The 18,512-nt window shown below is 40.0% G+C and overlaps 1 protein-coding gene across 1 annotated transcript; it reads left to right on the top strand.

Annotated features, from left to right (window-relative positions):
- The first annotated feature begins 3,031 nt into the window (after window positions 1-3,031).
- On the top strand, window positions 3,032-6,160 carry ccr9b (chemokine (C-C motif) receptor 9b). Its single transcript, XM_010747362.3, has 3 exons — window positions 3,032-3,582; window positions 3,701-3,807; window positions 4,805-6,160. The coding sequence occupies exons 2-3, from the start codon at window positions 3,739-3,741 to the stop codon at window positions 5,849-5,851; spliced, it is 1,116 nt and encodes a 371-aa protein (XP_010745664.1). The 5' UTR covers window positions 3,032-3,582; window positions 3,701-3,738; the 3' UTR covers window positions 5,852-6,160.
- The last annotated feature ends 12,352 nt before the right edge of the window (window positions 6,161-18,512 follow it).

Here is an 18,512-nt window from a genome sequence, read left to right as displayed (position 1 = left end):
ATCGTCATTGCGATGATATGAAGATACATCTAGAAAGATGTTATTATTATCAACATTATGGCTTTCTGTGCTAACATTTTGAATATGTGCGGTGCAACGTGAGCGTTCGTGTAAGCTTGGAGATCGAGTCAGTGTATTCTTACGACTAGACATTAATAAATATGCAAGTCATGCTCAAGAGACACTCTTGTCATTCAGTGTGCCATTTATTTTAGATCAAACAGTGCATTAACACTGCATGTCCTATTTTAAACTCAATGCACTGTTGAACTTGACGACTATGATTCAAATGCACTTCTCATTTCTCAACATTGTGACTGGCGGTGTAGATCACATTTGATCACATGAAAGTTGTCATTTATGAAACTCACTGAGGTCATGTTAGACCACACTATACACTGGGTGAAATGTAACATAGAGTGTGTTGGACTAATCAGACAAAAAAAAAAAAGGTTTTCCCCTTTTGTCAACATGCACTACACCGTGATACTCTCTGTAGCTGAAACTGTAAACTGTGTATCATCCCATACTGCTGAGTAATTCATGGCTTTTCTCACCTGTGAACTCATTTTTAAGCCCCAAACTGTTCTCTACTCAGCAGTGGGAGGGTTGTCAGGTCATTTGTCATCATCACATAGCAGCATAGTTCTACTGTAAAGGTTAGGAAAAGGGCAAACTGCGTTTTTCTCTCATAGTCATGTACAGTATGTATGCTTTGTGACCTTTCCACTGTGACTCTCTGTAGCAGAGGACTGTACATATCTCTGTATCATTCATACGTCAAATCCATTTTATTTAATAAAACTTAGGTGTCTTACCACAGCTACAGCAGTTTGCTCTGTCCTTGCGATAACAATTTACAGGAAAGACAGAAATAGACACACAGCTGAAAACAACAAAGCTGAACAAAGGTGAGTATGTACATTCGAGTAGGTGTAAAAATAGGTGCATATAAAACTTTGACTGCGTTGGAGACTGTCCTGGCCACCCTGAGCGGGCCACTAGCTGACACAGGAGGGCCGTCCGCTGATTAAGCTCACCTGGGTGATAGAAGCTGGTCCATGTGTTTGCTCTCACTTCCTACATCTGCCGTCCTTCCTACCCTGCAACACCTGCTTCTGCACTGCAACAACTCCACAGCACGCATGCAACACATCCATACACTGCTTTGATTGTTTGCGTCACGGATTCCCACACCTCACTGTTCCTTTGTGTTTACCTTTGTTTTGGTTTTGTCTTGTTGTCAAGCAACCTTGCATGAAAAAATGTATTTTTGCAATTTAGCACCCCCAGTTTAAGAGTCGACAACTTTGCAAACAGTCAAACATCAGTCAAATGTAACACAAGACATAACAGCCAGCTAATGTTACTTAGTAGTCCAACAGTAAGAAGCCCAGCTCAGCATCACTATTGGTCTCTTTGCCACTGTCATCAAGTCCGTAGAGGATCCCGATCCTGGTTAAATTGTGTGCCTGCTCAGCTTCGGTTTTGGCATGTCACTGGCTCTTCTACTTGCCACCATTCATTCACCTGCAGCCCAAGTGTGAAAGCGTCTTCTTCGACGTGGTCCAAAACGTCTGTGGTACAAACAATAACACTCCAGTCGTGCTTTGAGGCTACAGTCTGGGTAGCCTGGCTACAGTTTGCAGACGTTTTCTTTACTGTCCATCAGGAAACTCACTGAGAGTCAGCTGGAGGACATCGGAGAGAAAACAGGAAACATTTTCTCCATGAAATATGATCCAGTTTCACCGAAATCAGTTAAACACTTCCTTAAAGAGTTACATACTTCTTGTGAGTGATCGTACTTAGAACACAAAGTTACATAATGCCGAAAAAGTCATAGAGGTTGCAGAGCTTTGGACATGATGCAATCTGAAATGTGCGTTATTAGTATTGCTATGTGACTGAAACCTTTGTCTGCCACATTCTTAAACAGCTAGTTCTCAGAAGCAGAAGTTCTCATCTCATCATGACATAGCCGTTTCCCTGAGCCTCACCGATGAAAACCGAGAAATGCAACCAACATTTGGTAGAAATATGAAGAGCGGAGGGCCCACGCACCCCAGATCGAGTGATCACGATATGCTGAGGCTGAGTTCTGGAAGTGAAACTGTGAGACACATTACACCTCATTCTGTCCAACAGAGAGACTTAACAAGGGCCAGAATAAGGGCCACCACATAAGCGAGACACTCACAAGAAATCTGATGGAAAGTTTTGACCCTTGACCAATAAAGATTTCAAAATTTTCATGTTCTAAAGACGAGTTTGCTTATTTTTTCAGTTTTGTTTGGAAGCAGTCTGTATGGTAGGGACTTTCTACTTAGCCATGTTTTGTACTAGTGTGGTCAGCTACGTGACTATTTGTCACATTATCCATTTCCCTATACTCTTGGCATTACCAATGAACTTTATATTTTTAGGTTTTCCACAGACGGTTCTTGTTTTTAGGACACATCACATGAATGCCTTTTAACTTTGCAGACATTGATTCCGGTAGCCTGTAGATGTGTTGGCTTCTATTAGACATCCATTCGACTTGGATGAGAAGAACTCAAATGAGTGATTTTGGAAATATGCATATTTACTTTGTTGCTGAGTGTTAGAGGAGAAATCAATACCACTTAGATACCAGCTTAATCAGACAGCGGCCGGTTAGGTGAGCTAAAAGATAAAAATATCCACTTTCTAACATCTTAGAAAAACATGGGAAACTCCATGGACTGTCTTTATGTTAATCTAAACTCATGCTTCCTGGCTCCATTTTCATATTTACAGACATGGAAGTAGCATCCCTATTTTCATTTAACTTTCATTTCATTTTCAAAAAACCTTAAGTGTAAGATGGTCTTGTAAAAGAGGATGTTGAAGAAGCCCAAGGCATGTGTCATCACCGCTTATTTGCAAGTAAAATTCACCGGAACATTTAGATTTCACCAAAAGACTTCCCTCACACGGCACTGCATTGCACACTGACACTTGTTTATTCGGTAAGAGGATCTTATGAGGAAAGACTACAAGCAGTAGACCACGCTGGCAGACCCGTGAAACAGCGGGTCTTACAACATCTTGTCTGCCTCCTCCAGATTTGTGCTTTAATGACACCTCACGGTTTTCAGTTTCATACATCACTCATCTGTGGTGTGAATTGCTTCAACATTGAACACAAAGTGTGTGAAAAACGAGCTTCGACTTGATAAAACAAATTTAGCCGAGGAAGGAATGTGGGTGTATTGTTTTGGTTCCAGCCTGATGGCCATGATTTAGTGAGTGAAGTCTAAAAGCTTCTCCCCTGAAACCAGCACACCGTTATCACCGTTCAAAGATAATTTATTTTAATAATAGTGCTGCAAAACTGTATTTGGTAGACAGACAAATACAGAAGCAAAGGTCGCATGGTGTTCTTTTTCTTCACACCGAGACACAGATGGAGTGGTATGTCAGCACGTGATCCTGTGGTTAAAGAGAAACCATATAAGCAAGTGAAGATGAGTCTAGTTGTTAGTTAGTTGTACTACTCTAGACAACGAAGCAGAACTGTGACTGAGAAGTTAGCCTCCACATTTCATCACTGAATCGGTAAGCGATTTATTACACTGCTACAAAATTGTAATATATATACAATTTTTCAGACTATTAAGCCTCATTTAACTTAATTTGACATGCTATATTTTTTTCCTTGTTCTGTTTTTTTTAGGATTTCAAGCTGTATTTTCTTATATTCCTGTCCTCAACATGGATGAGCCAAGTACAACTTGGTCAATGACCACAGCTGATTATACTGATTATTCTGCAAGTTTAACTGTAAGTATTCACTTTTATTCATTAATTCAACCGTTTTTATTGAAATCTTCAAGAATCACTGAAGGCATTTTCACTGATGTACAATTAAGACGGAATAAATACACACAAAGAAACAACAGATATATTCAGTTTGGATATATTATAATAATTTGGTTGGTTGGTTTATTAATATAATAATCTGCAGCCATGGCAACAGTGAAGAACAATGAACCGGTTATGTAACACATGCTAATGTCTGTATGACTGAGTAAAAAGAGAATAAACTGTGATGACTATTTTGTCTGACAGATAGGAGACAAAACATCTGTGTTTTCAGATGCATGTGTGTCTCGGTGTTTGTTATGCCGTAGCACTTCAATTTTAAATTTTAAAGGTCATATGGTAAAACTTAAAACTCATGTTCCTGTGTGAATAAAACCACGTGAATGCTCTTTATTAAACATGATCTGTTTTGTATTTTTCTTCTGTTGTGTTTATGTTTTTGATTTCATGCTCCAAATACTGTAGATTATCTCAAGCAGACATCTGTAGGATACTCAAATGTGACATTTACAGCCGCACCGGCATCAAATTTTCCATTGTTTGTGAAAACCAAAGCCTCGACTTCACTCTGCTGTTTATCTTTGCCCTAAATCTAAACTTCATGCTTCTGGGGTACTGAGCTCTGCTGCGAGGCCCCTTGTCTGTAGCCCCTAAGGATGGTTTAACCCCCTTAGGCTTAGATAGCAGCAGGAAGTTGTGCAGTGTGGTTTCTCCTGCACAGACATAACACTTGCACCTGACAGCAGTTTTTTTTTTTTTTGCACAATTTGGTTAACATGTACGTCACAGACATCGTTTGATGTCATGTCACTGAATCCCCGCTAGAAGCTTGTTGTGTTATGAATCCCTTACAGCAGAAAAAAACATGCCAGGAAATAAAAACAAGGAAAGAAGTGCAGTGTATCTGTTTCACCTCTGCAGTGCCACATCTCATAATCTGTTTTTTTGATTGCAGGACACCACTGGAGACTATGATGGATGGACGGCTGAAGGCACGGGCATGTGCGACAGAAGCTGGGTCAGGCAGTTTCGTGGAAAGTATGAACCGCCTCTGTTCTGGATCATCTTCATCCTTGGCGCTGTGGGTAACCTGATGGTTGTTTGGATCTACACCACCGTGCGCAACCGCCTGAAAACAATGACTGACGTGTACCTGTTAAACCTGGCTGTGGCTGACCTCCTCTTCCTGTGCATGTTGCCCTTCTGGGCTGTCGAGGCCGTCAAGGGCTGGGACTTTGGCATTAGTGTCTGCAAAATAGTGTCTGCTACCTATAAAATCAACTTCTTCAGCAGCATGTTCTTACTCACCTGCATTAGCGTGGACCGCTACATTGCAATTGTACAAGTCACCAAGGCCCAGAACCTGAAGAAAAAGAGGCTGTTCTACAGCAAACTTGCCTGCCTGGGTGTCTGGTTTGTCTCCGTTCTCCTGGCCTTACCTGAGTTTATCTTCGCCCAGGTGAAGACTGACCAAAAACAGCAGACCTCCTGTACTCTGGTGTACTGGAACAACGAATACAACCGGACGAAGATCCTGGTTCTGTCTCTGCAGATCTGCATGGGCTTCTTCCTTCCTCTACTCGTCATGTTCTTTTGTTACTCTGTCATCATCCGCACACTTCTGCAGGCCAGGAACTTTGAAAAGCACAAGGCCCTACGCGTCATCTTTGCTGTGGTGTTTGTGTTTGTTCTCTCTCAGCTGCCTTACAATAGTCTGCTGATAGTGGAGGCCACTCAAGCAGCTAATGCCACTATGACCGAATGTGAAACTGTAATCGGTGTCGATATAGCTGGACAGGTTGCCAAGAGCCTGGCGTACACTCACGCCTGCCTGAACCCATTCCTGTACGTCTTCATTGGAGTCCGGTTCAGACAAGACCTCATGAGGATCGTGAAGTGTGCTGGAGGTCTGGGCAAAGGAGGGCTCAGTAAAATGCAGCCAGTCCCCAAACGTCCCTCTGTCATGTCAGACACTGATACTACCCCTGCCCTTTCCATATAAATGCCCATATATCCTAAAACCCTAAACCTGAGACTTGAGCCTACTTTAACATAATCAAATTTTTTCGTTCTTCATGCATTACTTGCTGATAGCAGAGCAATAATAACATTTTTAACTTGTTAGTAAGAAAGTCTTTACAGTTTATAATTACATTCATATCCTGACACATTTTTTTTCTGGAATCACTGTATAAACTGTATAATACTGTAAATACTTGTTGGGTTTTTTTCAAAGTGTTTTTCTACGTTTACATTTGTTCCATTGTGTATTTCTTGTTTGCTGCTGTAACTCAATAAAAAACAATTAAAAATGAGATAAATTAAAAACTTTCTGCAATTTTCTTCATTGCTATTCTGTCCCCCACAGCACAAAAACAAGCAGGAAGGAGGTTTAACACTAGTTTCAAATACATCCTGATGCGATTTAACAATTTATAACTACTACACATGGGAAAGTATTTGAGTACTCTCACTGGTATAACGTATCTGGTGTGGTAGGAAACCTATTTGAATGTGGTCAGTTCAATCAACAACATTTTCAGTCTGACTAGACCTCTTCCTATTGACAAGTCTGTGCCATCATCTTTGCAACAACTTCGACTAAGTTTAGCAATGACTTGGCAGTTTCGCAGTGGATGCTCAACAGATCCCAATTCAAACTGGCATTGAAAGAAGTTTCTCACGATGGCTTCACAACGGCTGTAGCCCAGACAGGTGGCAGACAGATAGACAGATGTCTCGCTGAAGAACTGTGGCACGGTATGTGCACCCACAAACTTTCGATGCACAAAATTTCAGTTTAACCAACTTCTAAATGCTTGGACATAGTTTTAGTTATAGCCACACAGTTTATATCAAAATTCAACGTGGCCTGTGCTACTGAAGGCTGAGAACATCAAAGCCATGCAAGTCTAGATGCTTGGCCTGCTTTTCATTCTTCTGTGATGGGTGAGCTGTGGGCGACGTGTCGCATAATCACAGCTTTGTGACACCTCCACACAGAAACTGCTGCAATGAATCTGATATAAATCTGAAGTCAGAAAGACAAAGATTGATGGATTAGGGTTGAGGTTGGCAGCATGGGTTGTTCCGTCTGTGTTATCTTCCCACAGCAAAACAGATCAACTCAATACTTACAATACAAAGCACATTTCTTTACACATTAAAGAAGTACGACTGTGCGCTCGTTAGATTTTGAAGTCGATTTTGAGTTGGGAAATGATCATCTATCAAATGTTATTGTGTATTGACTGACGCATAAAGACAGAGGAGATAGGACAGATGGAGGAAGGAAACACGAGAAACGAAGTTTACATTACAGTCTCGCACTTTGACTGTAAGAAAACAAAACCTGGGCTGTTATTGTGGCCACTGAGGTCTGTACCAGACTACTGCAGCATACCTGCTGAGCTCAGGTGAGACCACATTTTTTTTATTTACTCCTTCGCGCGTCTTCTTTCTCTCACGACAGGAAACCATCAGGCATGTGAATAACAACATGTTCCTGCTGAACTGAGAGAGAGCTGAGGCCTCACCATGGATGTCCTCAGGGGGCCCAAGGCAGATGTCTTATCTTTCTTTTAACTGTAGCGCACTAATATAAAATATATAACACTCAGCACATCTTTAGCATAATCTGAATGAGTTTGTGTATTCCGATTTAAACGCTGATATTTTTTAAATCTGATCTGTGTGATTAAAAGTAGCTCCCACGGTTCACACTGTGAGAAGTGAAACTGCACAAATGTGTCATTTCCTATTGCAAAATGCAATTTATCGTCTTGTTTCCCGAATGATGTTGTAAGTAATAACATTGGATGCGGTGTATATTGGATGGGAATTTTATTTGCTGCATATGTAAACCAGATTCTCAGCAGATTTAGTCCCTAAGCAAGATCAGTATGAGAAAAACAACTGATTCTGGGCGAAACAACAAAAAAAGTGGCCATGACCTCAGTTTTGCCTCATCAGAAATTCAACATTAAAAGTAGCTCCAGATCTGTTATGTATTAGATTTTCCTTCAGTAGTTCCAAATCATTTCATGTCTTGACGTATCCCACCAGTCCTATCAGATTGGCTCAAGATCCACTTTTTCGTACCCAGGCAATTGTTTTTTTTCTTTACTGCAGAGAAAACACAGTGAATTCTTACAGGGGCATACTGATCTGTTAATATTTCAGCACAGTGTCTTTTTTTCCACAGCAGTCTGTCAAAACTGAGTTTGACCATTTGGAGCTAAAAAAAACAAACAAAAAAATGGAACCATTACTTTCTTGCAAACTAATTTCCTGGCACACTCAGTTGAAACACTTATTTGTAAGGTGCTACATGTCAGTGCAAACAGATGCATGACCATAGTTGTTTACTGTGAAAATAGAAAAGAAGAAGTACTAAGATCAGAACTAAAACTCCCCTTGTTTTTAGAATAATATGCAAAAGCCAAAGTAAATTCTTTCAGGGAATTACTGTACATGACATCATTAGATTGTTACTGATGCATTTTCCTGTTGTAGGTGTTTGCGGTGGAGTTAGTTTGAACTACTTTGTTTTCAGTTAGCTAGTTTGGTCGTGATGTTCTCAACCTAAGAGTGAGTTTGTTTCAACTTGTCAAATCTGATAAATCTGAAGGAGGAAGGAGGAGAACTTTTTGTGGCCTCGTTGCACAATATCTGCCATATAGTGTATTCATTTTCATACTACTGTCTGTATTGTACATATCGTACGTGCATGCACCATATTCATATCCAGCTGTTTATTGTGTGTGTGGCTTTACTCACAAATTAAATATTTACACTTGTACCTGCAATCACTTACCCTTTCTGCTGCTGCACATGATGCAGTACAGGCTGAATTTATTTCACTCATATATATAACATCGAAGATACTGCACAGAACCCTCAAACTCCCAGGCCTCTGGTAGAGGACCCGAGCTTGAGGATGACACGGATACCACCGCACCGGGGTGTGAAGGAGGTTTATATATATATATATTAGCATATTCATATATACCCATCACTGTTATTTATTTATTTATCTATCTGTATACATATGCACAATCGTCTGCACTTTACTGCTTTTTGCACTTTTGGTTAGATGGTAAACTGCATTCATGTCTCAGTACTTGTTCTCTTTGCAATGACAATAAAGTTGAACTTAATTTAATCTCTCAAACAGTTACCTGAATGAAACTGAGAGGTTTCAACGGGAAATCGCGCTCTGGTGAAACTACAGCCAATGCACAGACTTTTGAAATATGATAAGAGGCCACATAGATGCTGCTTTTTTTTTGTTTTTGTAAGGGTTCACTAGCCAAAAGATTGTGAAACACTGGTTTAGGATTTAAACAGTATTTTGAGTTTTATCAGCTCAGCCTTTGTTTTTGTAAATGGAAAAATCTTAAATGAACTAAAGCTACCTACAGCTGTTAAACTGAGTAATTGATTCACAAAATTTTGCAGTCCTATTTGTGTGTTTGGTTTCCTCCTAAACACAAATATGTGGATGAACACAATCAAATCATAGTTTCTATTTTTCCAAATTAGTTCAACCTCTCTAGTTTCCCCTGGTAATCACAGGACTATCACATTGGGTAAAGGTACTCCTGGTTCGGTAATCACTCTCCTATAAGTTGTGATGTCACTGTCCACATATAAAGCAGCAATCAGACTGAGTGTGAGCTTTACTTTATTTTTTGTTACTGGCTACTGGTAATATCCACCACAAGGTGGCGTAGCTTGCACAGCAGAGTAGTCTGTGGTTAAGGGTTCAGGCAGATATGAAAGCAAACACTCTGGTTGGAAATGAAACGAACCCCATCTAGTGGCAGCTTGGATGGGAGGCCATGTTTGAGGGAGCAGCGTTGGACATCAAGTTTCAAGTTCATGAGGTTTGTCTTGGAATCTCATTCCCAAAGAGCTGCTAATAGACAGGCAGATTGATCGTACACTGCATTACTAATATTCCACGTTCCTCATTATCCCACAACTGAAGTACCATTGTAATCACCACTGGGGAAAACAGTAAAAAGTAAAAAACTGAGCAGGTCTGGACCGTGTAGTGAAGAATGCGAAAGACTCACAAGTAGAGCAGCACCTGTGGTTTGGGAACATCCCATCCATCTTTCTGCACAGGGGGAATTGTGTGTGTGTGTGTGCATGAAGGAGATGTGTGAGAGAAAGAAAAAAGAGGGATAGAGGGAGGACATGGTGGAGTCTATGAGTAATAGGAGAGACAGAGTAAGCATATGTGACCCATTGACATTGTGCGGGCTGCAGTCTGGTTTCATCTGGCCTATGGTCTGGTTCTGTGGACCACAGAAAGCCTCAGGGATGATGACCCACTGGCTATGAGCATTATTTACTCACTATAACAAGTCACAAATAGCTCATCGTGAAAGTTAGAGAGTGCCTCATTGGCAAATCGGAAGCGTATTGTGAAGGAAATAGTGAAGTGTTGCATATAAGAAAGGAAATGGGAAAAGAAAGCGATCTTTTATCCAAGCAAACAGGATCTTCAGCGTAAAAAAGAAATGTAATAGAACTTGGACCTCCACAATTTCAGCCCAAACAGGGAGCCTCTTATCATCCGCCATCTCTCCCACAGCTAATATTTCACTTCAGCTCCCGGGCCCACAGAATGAGAGACGTTTCCATTTCATGTCAGTCATTTCCAGGCCTGTGTGTTACCTGTGTGGTGATAAGTGTTTGACTGACTGGGAGTGTCGTTAGTCACTGTCCGGCTCCGAGTGACAGCCACAGATTGACGCTGATGATGAGGAGAAGAGAGGCCCGGTGTGTTCAGAGACGACAGAAAACCACGCTTGATGTAAGGAGGGAGTGTGGGGGAGAGGGAGCAACACGTTCACACACGTATAATGACAAACACAAAGCCATAGAAAGACTTGAAGGTGGATTAAGGGAAGGCATTCTGTCTTTGTAATGACACAATCAAGGGACACGAGGCATCACATGCATTCCTAATTTGCAAAAATGTGTTTAGTTCCTATTATATTTGACATTTACTGTATCTTTAATCTTAAAGGCGAAGAATTCCCATTCAGTTACATTAGCAATGTGTCACTGCATAATAGTACGATGAAATATCAATTGTTGTGCCCATTTATTTTATGGCTTCTGTCATTTCTTAAGAATTATCCAAAGAAGATTCAAGTGACAATTTTTAAAATCAACAGCTGGGAGGCAATTCTCAATTTAAATCCCAGTACATATTAATTCATGTATTATGTATTATTAAAAACTTGAATATTCTTTTGGTTTGTGGACAAATTTCACATGTTCTAATCTTCAGCTGACTTAAAGACTAAAATTAAATTGTTCTTACCTTTGTATATTATAGGAAAATATGAGACCCACAAAATAAAATGTTATCACCATTTCTTGGTGTTTATCATAATTATGAGATCATCTATGAATGTACATGTTTTGAGGATAAATTAGAAGACTCAAAGATGCATTTTGCAGTAAATAAGTTGGTTTAGTTGTCGAATAAATGTTCAGAATAATGTCAGTTATCATATTTTATTACCCTAATCAGAAATATAAATATAAGAAAATATTATATAAATATACATCAGTCTAAAATATTTGGTAATACCTTTTCACTCACACATTTACACATTTAGATTTATGATCAGTGAGGACGCTTTCATTTCAAACAACACATTTTTTTTGACGTACATTTTTTTGTAGGTGAAGTGCACACGTTTAATTTTGTATTGTCAACACTTGAGTTATTTTCTCTATAGGTTGCATTAATATCATGAATACAAAAGGTGTAACTGATGATCTGATGGACTGGATTTTGCCTAACAGCTGCTGCAGCGAGGCGGCTGTGGGGAGCGATCACTTTTCTATGTGTAACCTATATTTCCTATATTGAGTTTAATTTGAGTTATTTTTATTTATTTATTTTTTTGCCCAGTTAATATTAAGTATCCAAGTGTTTATTGGGTTTTGCCCAATAACTACAAATTTTTACCTCTTTTAGGGCCCAATCTAAATCTTTTTTTAGCCACTTGGGGGCAGCAGAAACAAGTTGTGAACACAACATTGACATATCAACTCCTTTTAAGTTGACGTGACAAACTATTATTTATTTGAAAATCACGTTTCTGTCTGTGTCGCTACCAACTCCTGAGGGAAATGTCTGGCTCTTTAGTTGCTAAATGCTACAATATGTTGGATTTTTAGAGATTTCTCTGTAAAAAAAAAAAATTAGCACTTTTAGACCAACGACAGTGGAGCAAAACAGTAATGCTGTGGTCGGACGGCTGAATAGTGCTATATGGCGAAGGCTTATAGTTTCGTCACCATGAGTGACCCCTTTCACGTTGCGTTTTCACTGTCGTTTGATATTGTTATTATAAAAATATTGACTTTATATTTAAGAAAACATTCTGCCACAAGCGACTGGTTTCAGTTGGACACACTGTTGCTACTAGCAACTGCTACACAATTCTACAGCATTGACATTGTTACATCCACCATTTTGTCATTTCGTCTGTATCCAAGTAAAGACAGATGTTCAATCCGCTAAAGTGTTAGAGTATTATCAGTGGGTACAACAGCCATTTGTCTACTTAACTGTTGTGTATTTTACTTTCACTCTTGTGGAGTGTATGTTTACGTGATTAATTACTATGTTGTATTTCTTACGGGGGCTTAATGTTGATCTTACATACTTGGTTCTTTCCTGACACCTAACAGCTCTGCTGTGTCTCATGTCGGAGTACTTCCATACTTCCACTTACTATTTTGAGTACATCACACTGTCAAGTATGGCAAAATGCAGAGTATGCATTTATGGTGGACTCATAGAGGTTTAAAAAGTTGAGTGTGAAATGCCGGACAAACGCCCAGGCTGAAGCAGTATACAAATATAAATTGTACACATGTTTTATATTTATATTTCAGCAGTCAACTGTTGGCGCTAATGCTCCGCCTGGTTGCAATTTGGTGTAGAGGAAAATGGTCGTACTAGAAGAATGAAACCACGACCAAGTTAGCGCACTACGCCAGGAAGAGACTTGTGTGAATCCACTCCTGTACCAACTCACTTTTACGACGCTGCTGTCTTTAACCTTTATTGGATTGCATAGCTGTGCAGTTACACACATAATTAGGTAGAAAGAAAACATATTGAAAACGTCTGCATTCCCACCTGTAAAAACCTGGAACATTCATGAACAATGCTGAAACATTTGCCAACCTCTGGCATGATGGGATCTTCACAATCATAGAAGACAGCAAATATATTAAAACAATAGTTATGATAAGGATGCAGATGTCACTGAGGAATGAAGTTGGCACAGCTGAAGACAAATTACAAACACAGTCGATTTGATTTCACCATCAGTCTCATATGGGCCAACCTGTGGGAAAAAAACAGGAAATAAAACAACACTACAAGGCCAAGAAGTTCAATCTCTGGACATCTCTGGAACATGTTTTCACCCTCACGGTTTCTACCCTTCCTTTTACCTCCTCTTTCAAAAGCGAGGCAGTAAGCTGTGAGATGGATGGGCTGAGCGTTGCAAGGTTTCCAAAAGCGAACAGAGTCTGACTGCTGCTCTACCTGAGGAGCAAAAACAAAAGAGCCATCTCTACCTGTAGGACTGTGGGAGTCGAGGCTTTGATCTGGACCAGAAAGAGAGAGTAGTTTGATGAAATATTGATGCTTTTTTTTTTTTTTTTAACTGTGTCCTGTGGGAGCTCCGTCTGCTCTCAGGATATGTGCGCTGATCCACAATACTGCAACCGTGCCTCGCTAGATGAGAATGGACTTGACTAGACGGTTCAAGGAGTCTTATCGGCCCTAATGGGCCTAATGATGACCCCCCACTTCGGGTCTGAGCTGGTCAGGGACTCTTTTTTTTGTTGTTGATCAAAAGTAGAAGTATTTTTAATCAGTCCACACCTATTGAAAAATACACAAGTGATGTGTGTCTGACAAGATCCTTACAGAATCTTGACAGCAAAGCCTGCACATGACTTAAATCTTTATTTGGTGTTGGAATGGTTTTTGTTTTTTTCGATGGGTAGTTTGCCCTTGAAACAAAAGTGCAACATGTTTCATATTTTAATACGCATTCACAGGAATGCTATCCTGAGAAGTAAATTTCTAAAACGTGGATTTGTCTTGCAATAAATTTAACAAATAAATAAAAACTAGAGCATCTCACGCGTATGTTTAAAGTGACTTCTTTTTGGCCCCAGTATTCTCACATTAAGGACCTTGTTAAGCCCACTATCAGACCATGTAATATGATTTCAACCGACTGCTGAGAAACTTTGATTTGAGTTTGTACGAGTGACCCACATTCTTCAAGCAACAATGATCTCTGTGCGAGAAAAAAAAAAAATCTGAATATTGATAATTGCCTAGAGTGCTTTTGTGTGAAAGTTAAGAGGCCAACATGGCTCCAATCAAACTGGAAAGAAGAGAGCGAAACGCGAGGGGGGTTGGATTTATCACTCTCCCATGCTCACGTTCATACACAGAGATATACGGCGGGCATAATGACTTCTGTGCAGAAAAAAAGAAAAAGAAAAGCAGAACGATTATTTCAACTTAAAGGAAGAGGAGAAGGAGGCAGAGAAACGGGTCGAGTGCGTGAGGGAGGAGGGGTCTTAGGAGGAGCCAGGGGCAGGAGATAGTCTGGGAAAGGTCTTGCGTAAAAGTGGAATTAACATGCCTTTCCATTGGAGTCCATTAGATAATCATATTCATACCACACAAGGCTCCAAACCCTCTCTGTTTCATTATTCCCTTTTAATCCAGCCTGATAAGGGGGCGCAGGCGTCGTGGTTTTATTATGTCGTCATTTGGATTCCACATGAAATCCCCACGGGATGTTATCACGGGGAAATTGCTTAAATAGCCCAAGTGGATATAGTTTGGCGTTTATTATTTCTGACGGATTCAAAATAACTGCAAATATCCTTTTCTGATTATTGGGGGCAGAGAGTCTTATCAGTCATTCACACTAATGGCCCACTCAAGCCACCCGATACCTCCGGCAGAGAGGAGGGGGGCAGAAAGGAGGCATGTGGGGAAGGGAAGAGGGTAGTGCTGTGTTTAGTGAATGTACAAGTGTGCACAGGTAAAGAACATGTGAGAAAGAGGAGAAAGAGGAGGGAAGTACAACATGGACAGAGAAGGGAAGGAGGCAGGAGACTTTTTTGAGCTCAGCTGAAGGATGGAGAACGCCCTAATACACTCCTGACATTGGACTAGAGGTCTCTCCTTTGTGGCATGTTTGTTTGGTCCCTGGCAAACAGGCCCAGTGTCAGGTGCCTGTAGCCATTTGTTGGTTGGCACACTTGCACTTGTAGTCCTAAGATTAAGAGCAAGCAACTTCTTTAGGTGCCTGCATTAGATAGACAGTGTAGACACGGACAGTTATAGGGCTTGCTTATTGCTGCTGTCTCCAAATTTGTTGAATTTTTCAGATTTACTGCAGGATTTAGCGTTTCTAGGAAAATCCTCAAACTTCTTAAGCTAGAAAAACATTTAAAAAACCGTTAAATGATCTGCAAATACATAAAGTATGGTGTTTAAAGTACTGTCAGTCGTTTTATTTTGTTATAATCTTCATCTTGGACTTCTTCAGTATAACATTTTTGAACTACAACAACAGTGCATGTGGAAATATTTTGATTAATATACAAATAAATCATTTCTCTCTTAGATTTACAGTTTTGAGACACAGTGGCTGTCTCAGATACAGTTGATCTGAATGGAAATTACATTATTACATTATATATAGTGTTACATTTACAGTTTTTAACAGAAACTTTGTCATAGTGACAAAGTATGTAACATGCATGAGGAGAGAGATGAGTAAGTAACATGCAACAAGGGTCCCAAGCTGGTGTCAAACTGGGAACACTGAACTTCATATGCTCAATTAATCCGTAGGCAATAATAACATGTATAAATAAATATTTGAGAAACATCTACAGAATACTGTCAACAGTTTCCATAGGTAGTTGCTTTCTTTGGTAGAAAAATTAGAAAATATTGTGTTTTATTGTAATTTAGGTGGACTGATTATTAGATTATGAAGATTAGTGTTACCAGTGGTGGAAAGTAACTGAGTACATTTACTCAAATACCGTGTTTAAGTGCATTTCTAACCCTCCACTACATTTGTTTCACAGCTCTTGGTGCTGGTTACTTTGCAGGTCAGGATTTTGCGTAGAAATATATGATCGTATTATAAAATCATACTTTTGTAAAGAATAAACAGTCAAAAATATCTTAACAGCTTACACATTATATGTTGAATCTAAAAATGTATTTATATGATAACCCCACATAACGAAAAGTATTCCTTTTGATACTCAAAGTATATTTTCCTGCTAAAACTCTGATACTTCCTCTTAAAATCCTGATTTGCAAGACTTCACGCGTTATAGAGTGTTTTCGTACTGCGGCGTTGTGACTTTAAATCAAGTAAAAGACCTCAGCACTAACTGAAGTCAGTTCAAATATTCCTTTATCTTGAAATACCGCCTCTCTGCTGTGAAAAACACAGGAGCCTCTGTCAGTCCTCTGTTCATGTAGCCAGTGCATTTCCAGCAGTCACATCTGTGTGGATATAATATGCTTATTCTGCCGTATCCATTTCACAGTGACATCTGTCCAGCGGCGAAGAATTAAAGGCAAAAATCCAAATGCCTACACAACATTCTGCCAAGTATTGATTTACTGTTACTCGTGTAACATACGTGGACACACTGAGCACTACATATTAGTTCAGTGAGATCACGGCTGAAGCTGGAAACACGCTCTGTCAGTTGGTCATTTTTCTGAAAAATAAGCACAAACGCGCAGATGTCGATGTTCAGGGCACGGCGTTTCTTCTAGATTCTTGATTGTGCTGTGAGGAAAAGTGACAATGTGTGAGTGTGTGTGTTTGTGATTGGTTGTCGTACATGTGTATGTGTGTGTGAGCATGCTTGAGTGTCTACCTTAGTGAGCACACCTCCCTGTCTGTAGATCTCAGGGTCTGGAACAAACAGTAGTTCCTTCTTAATTGGGGTGAGATCTGGGGCTTAAAGGGGGCCAAGAAGGGACCCGAACCCCTTTTTTTCTCCTCCAGAATCACTTTGGCTACAGAGGTGCTTTTGATGTGTGCTTTGGCTCTGCGAGCCCTACTCTGGAATATGTTCTTGGGAGACCATTGGTTACTTGCCTCCAGGCAGAATCTCAATCCCCAGGATCCTGGCCCTCTTTGATGAAATACTTTCGGGAGCCGCTAACCCTACTGATGCCCATGTGCACCCCCCCCTCCTTCCTCTTTTACCCTCTTGTTCTCCCCCACCTTACCCCCACCTTCCACGTTCCTCAGATTCTCTTTGAGAGATTCATAACAAGGACTTTATCTCTGTGTAGTCCGGGCCAGATGAGCACTGCCTGACAAACTGACAGGAGAATTAGTCGTGTCTTACAGAGCACCTTTGACTGTCTCCTCTCTCTCGGCCCTCAACTTCCTGTCGTCACGGACACAAGCATTTTCATTGTATCGACACTGATTTATATCACAGCTTGTATTCTTATCACCGTGCATCTTTTTTTTTTTTTTTTTCTACTCACAACTGCATTTATTAAGTCTGGACTGTATTTCAAAATCATAAAAAATACAAACGCTTGTACTTTTATTTTGACATTTTATGAATTATAAGGGAAAAAAGCTGCAGAAATGATGTTTATCTGTAGATTTATTCACGAACAGAGAAACGATCTGAGCCGGAGCCAGACCTTGTTTTTCATAGGAATATTTAAAATACTTGCCTCATCATGCTCTTCCAACTCTTACATTCGAAATCCATCTTCACATTCTGTCAAAATCAAAACTCAAACATTTGGAGAGTTTATTGATGACAAAGACGTTGACAGCCGTGACAGGACGATCTTAGGCTCTGATTGATTAAGGCAGTAATTAGTCAATGCAGACTTTATTGGCATAATAAGCACCAGGAAACTGATTTATTTCCGCAGCAGAACATTCCTTTAAATTACTTCTGCGTTTGCTACAGTGTCGCTGATTGGATGCGCGCTACAATCAGGATAAATACACCGACTGCGTCTTGATGGACTTGACCTCTCGGCCACACACACACATTCAAATCCTAGTTAAACGATTAACCGGTGATTTTCCTCTCCAAACTCCCACCTCTTCATTGATTGAACCAGCACCCTGAAGACCTCTCTTACCACATAATTTCCCTGTATATTGATTATGTATATTGATTATAACCTAACCCTACAGGAAGGCTTCCCTCTGCTTTAACGCAGCTTTAGGTATCACTCTGAAGGCTGAGCCCAGGAGACTATTTTAGCCCTCATAAATCGACAGTTTCCAATATGTGAGTCAGGTTGCTCTATAATGTAAATTGGGTTTCTTTTTTTTTAAGGTGATAATTGAGACGTGTGTGGAATACCTGGATCAAAGAGTTCAAAATATCACCTCAATCTTGCTGTTAAGTTGAATTACTCAGAAAATAAATCAACATTTTTGCCTGTTAGTACGGTTCTCACACTAATATATCCAGACAGCGGTGCAGGATTTGTATTTTAGGAACATAATTTAAGATTAAATCCAAAATATTTCTGTGTTTTCAACTGATTTACACAG

Source organism: Larimichthys crocea, chromosome XXIII (genome assembly GCF_000972845.2).
Source record: "Larimichthys crocea isolate SSNF chromosome XXIII, L_crocea_2.0, whole genome shotgun sequence".
Lineage (NCBI taxonomy): Eukaryota > Metazoa > Chordata > Actinopteri > Sciaenidae > Larimichthys > Larimichthys crocea.
Note: the sequence above shows the minus strand (reverse complement) of the source record. Positions and strands in the feature narration are given on the sequence as shown.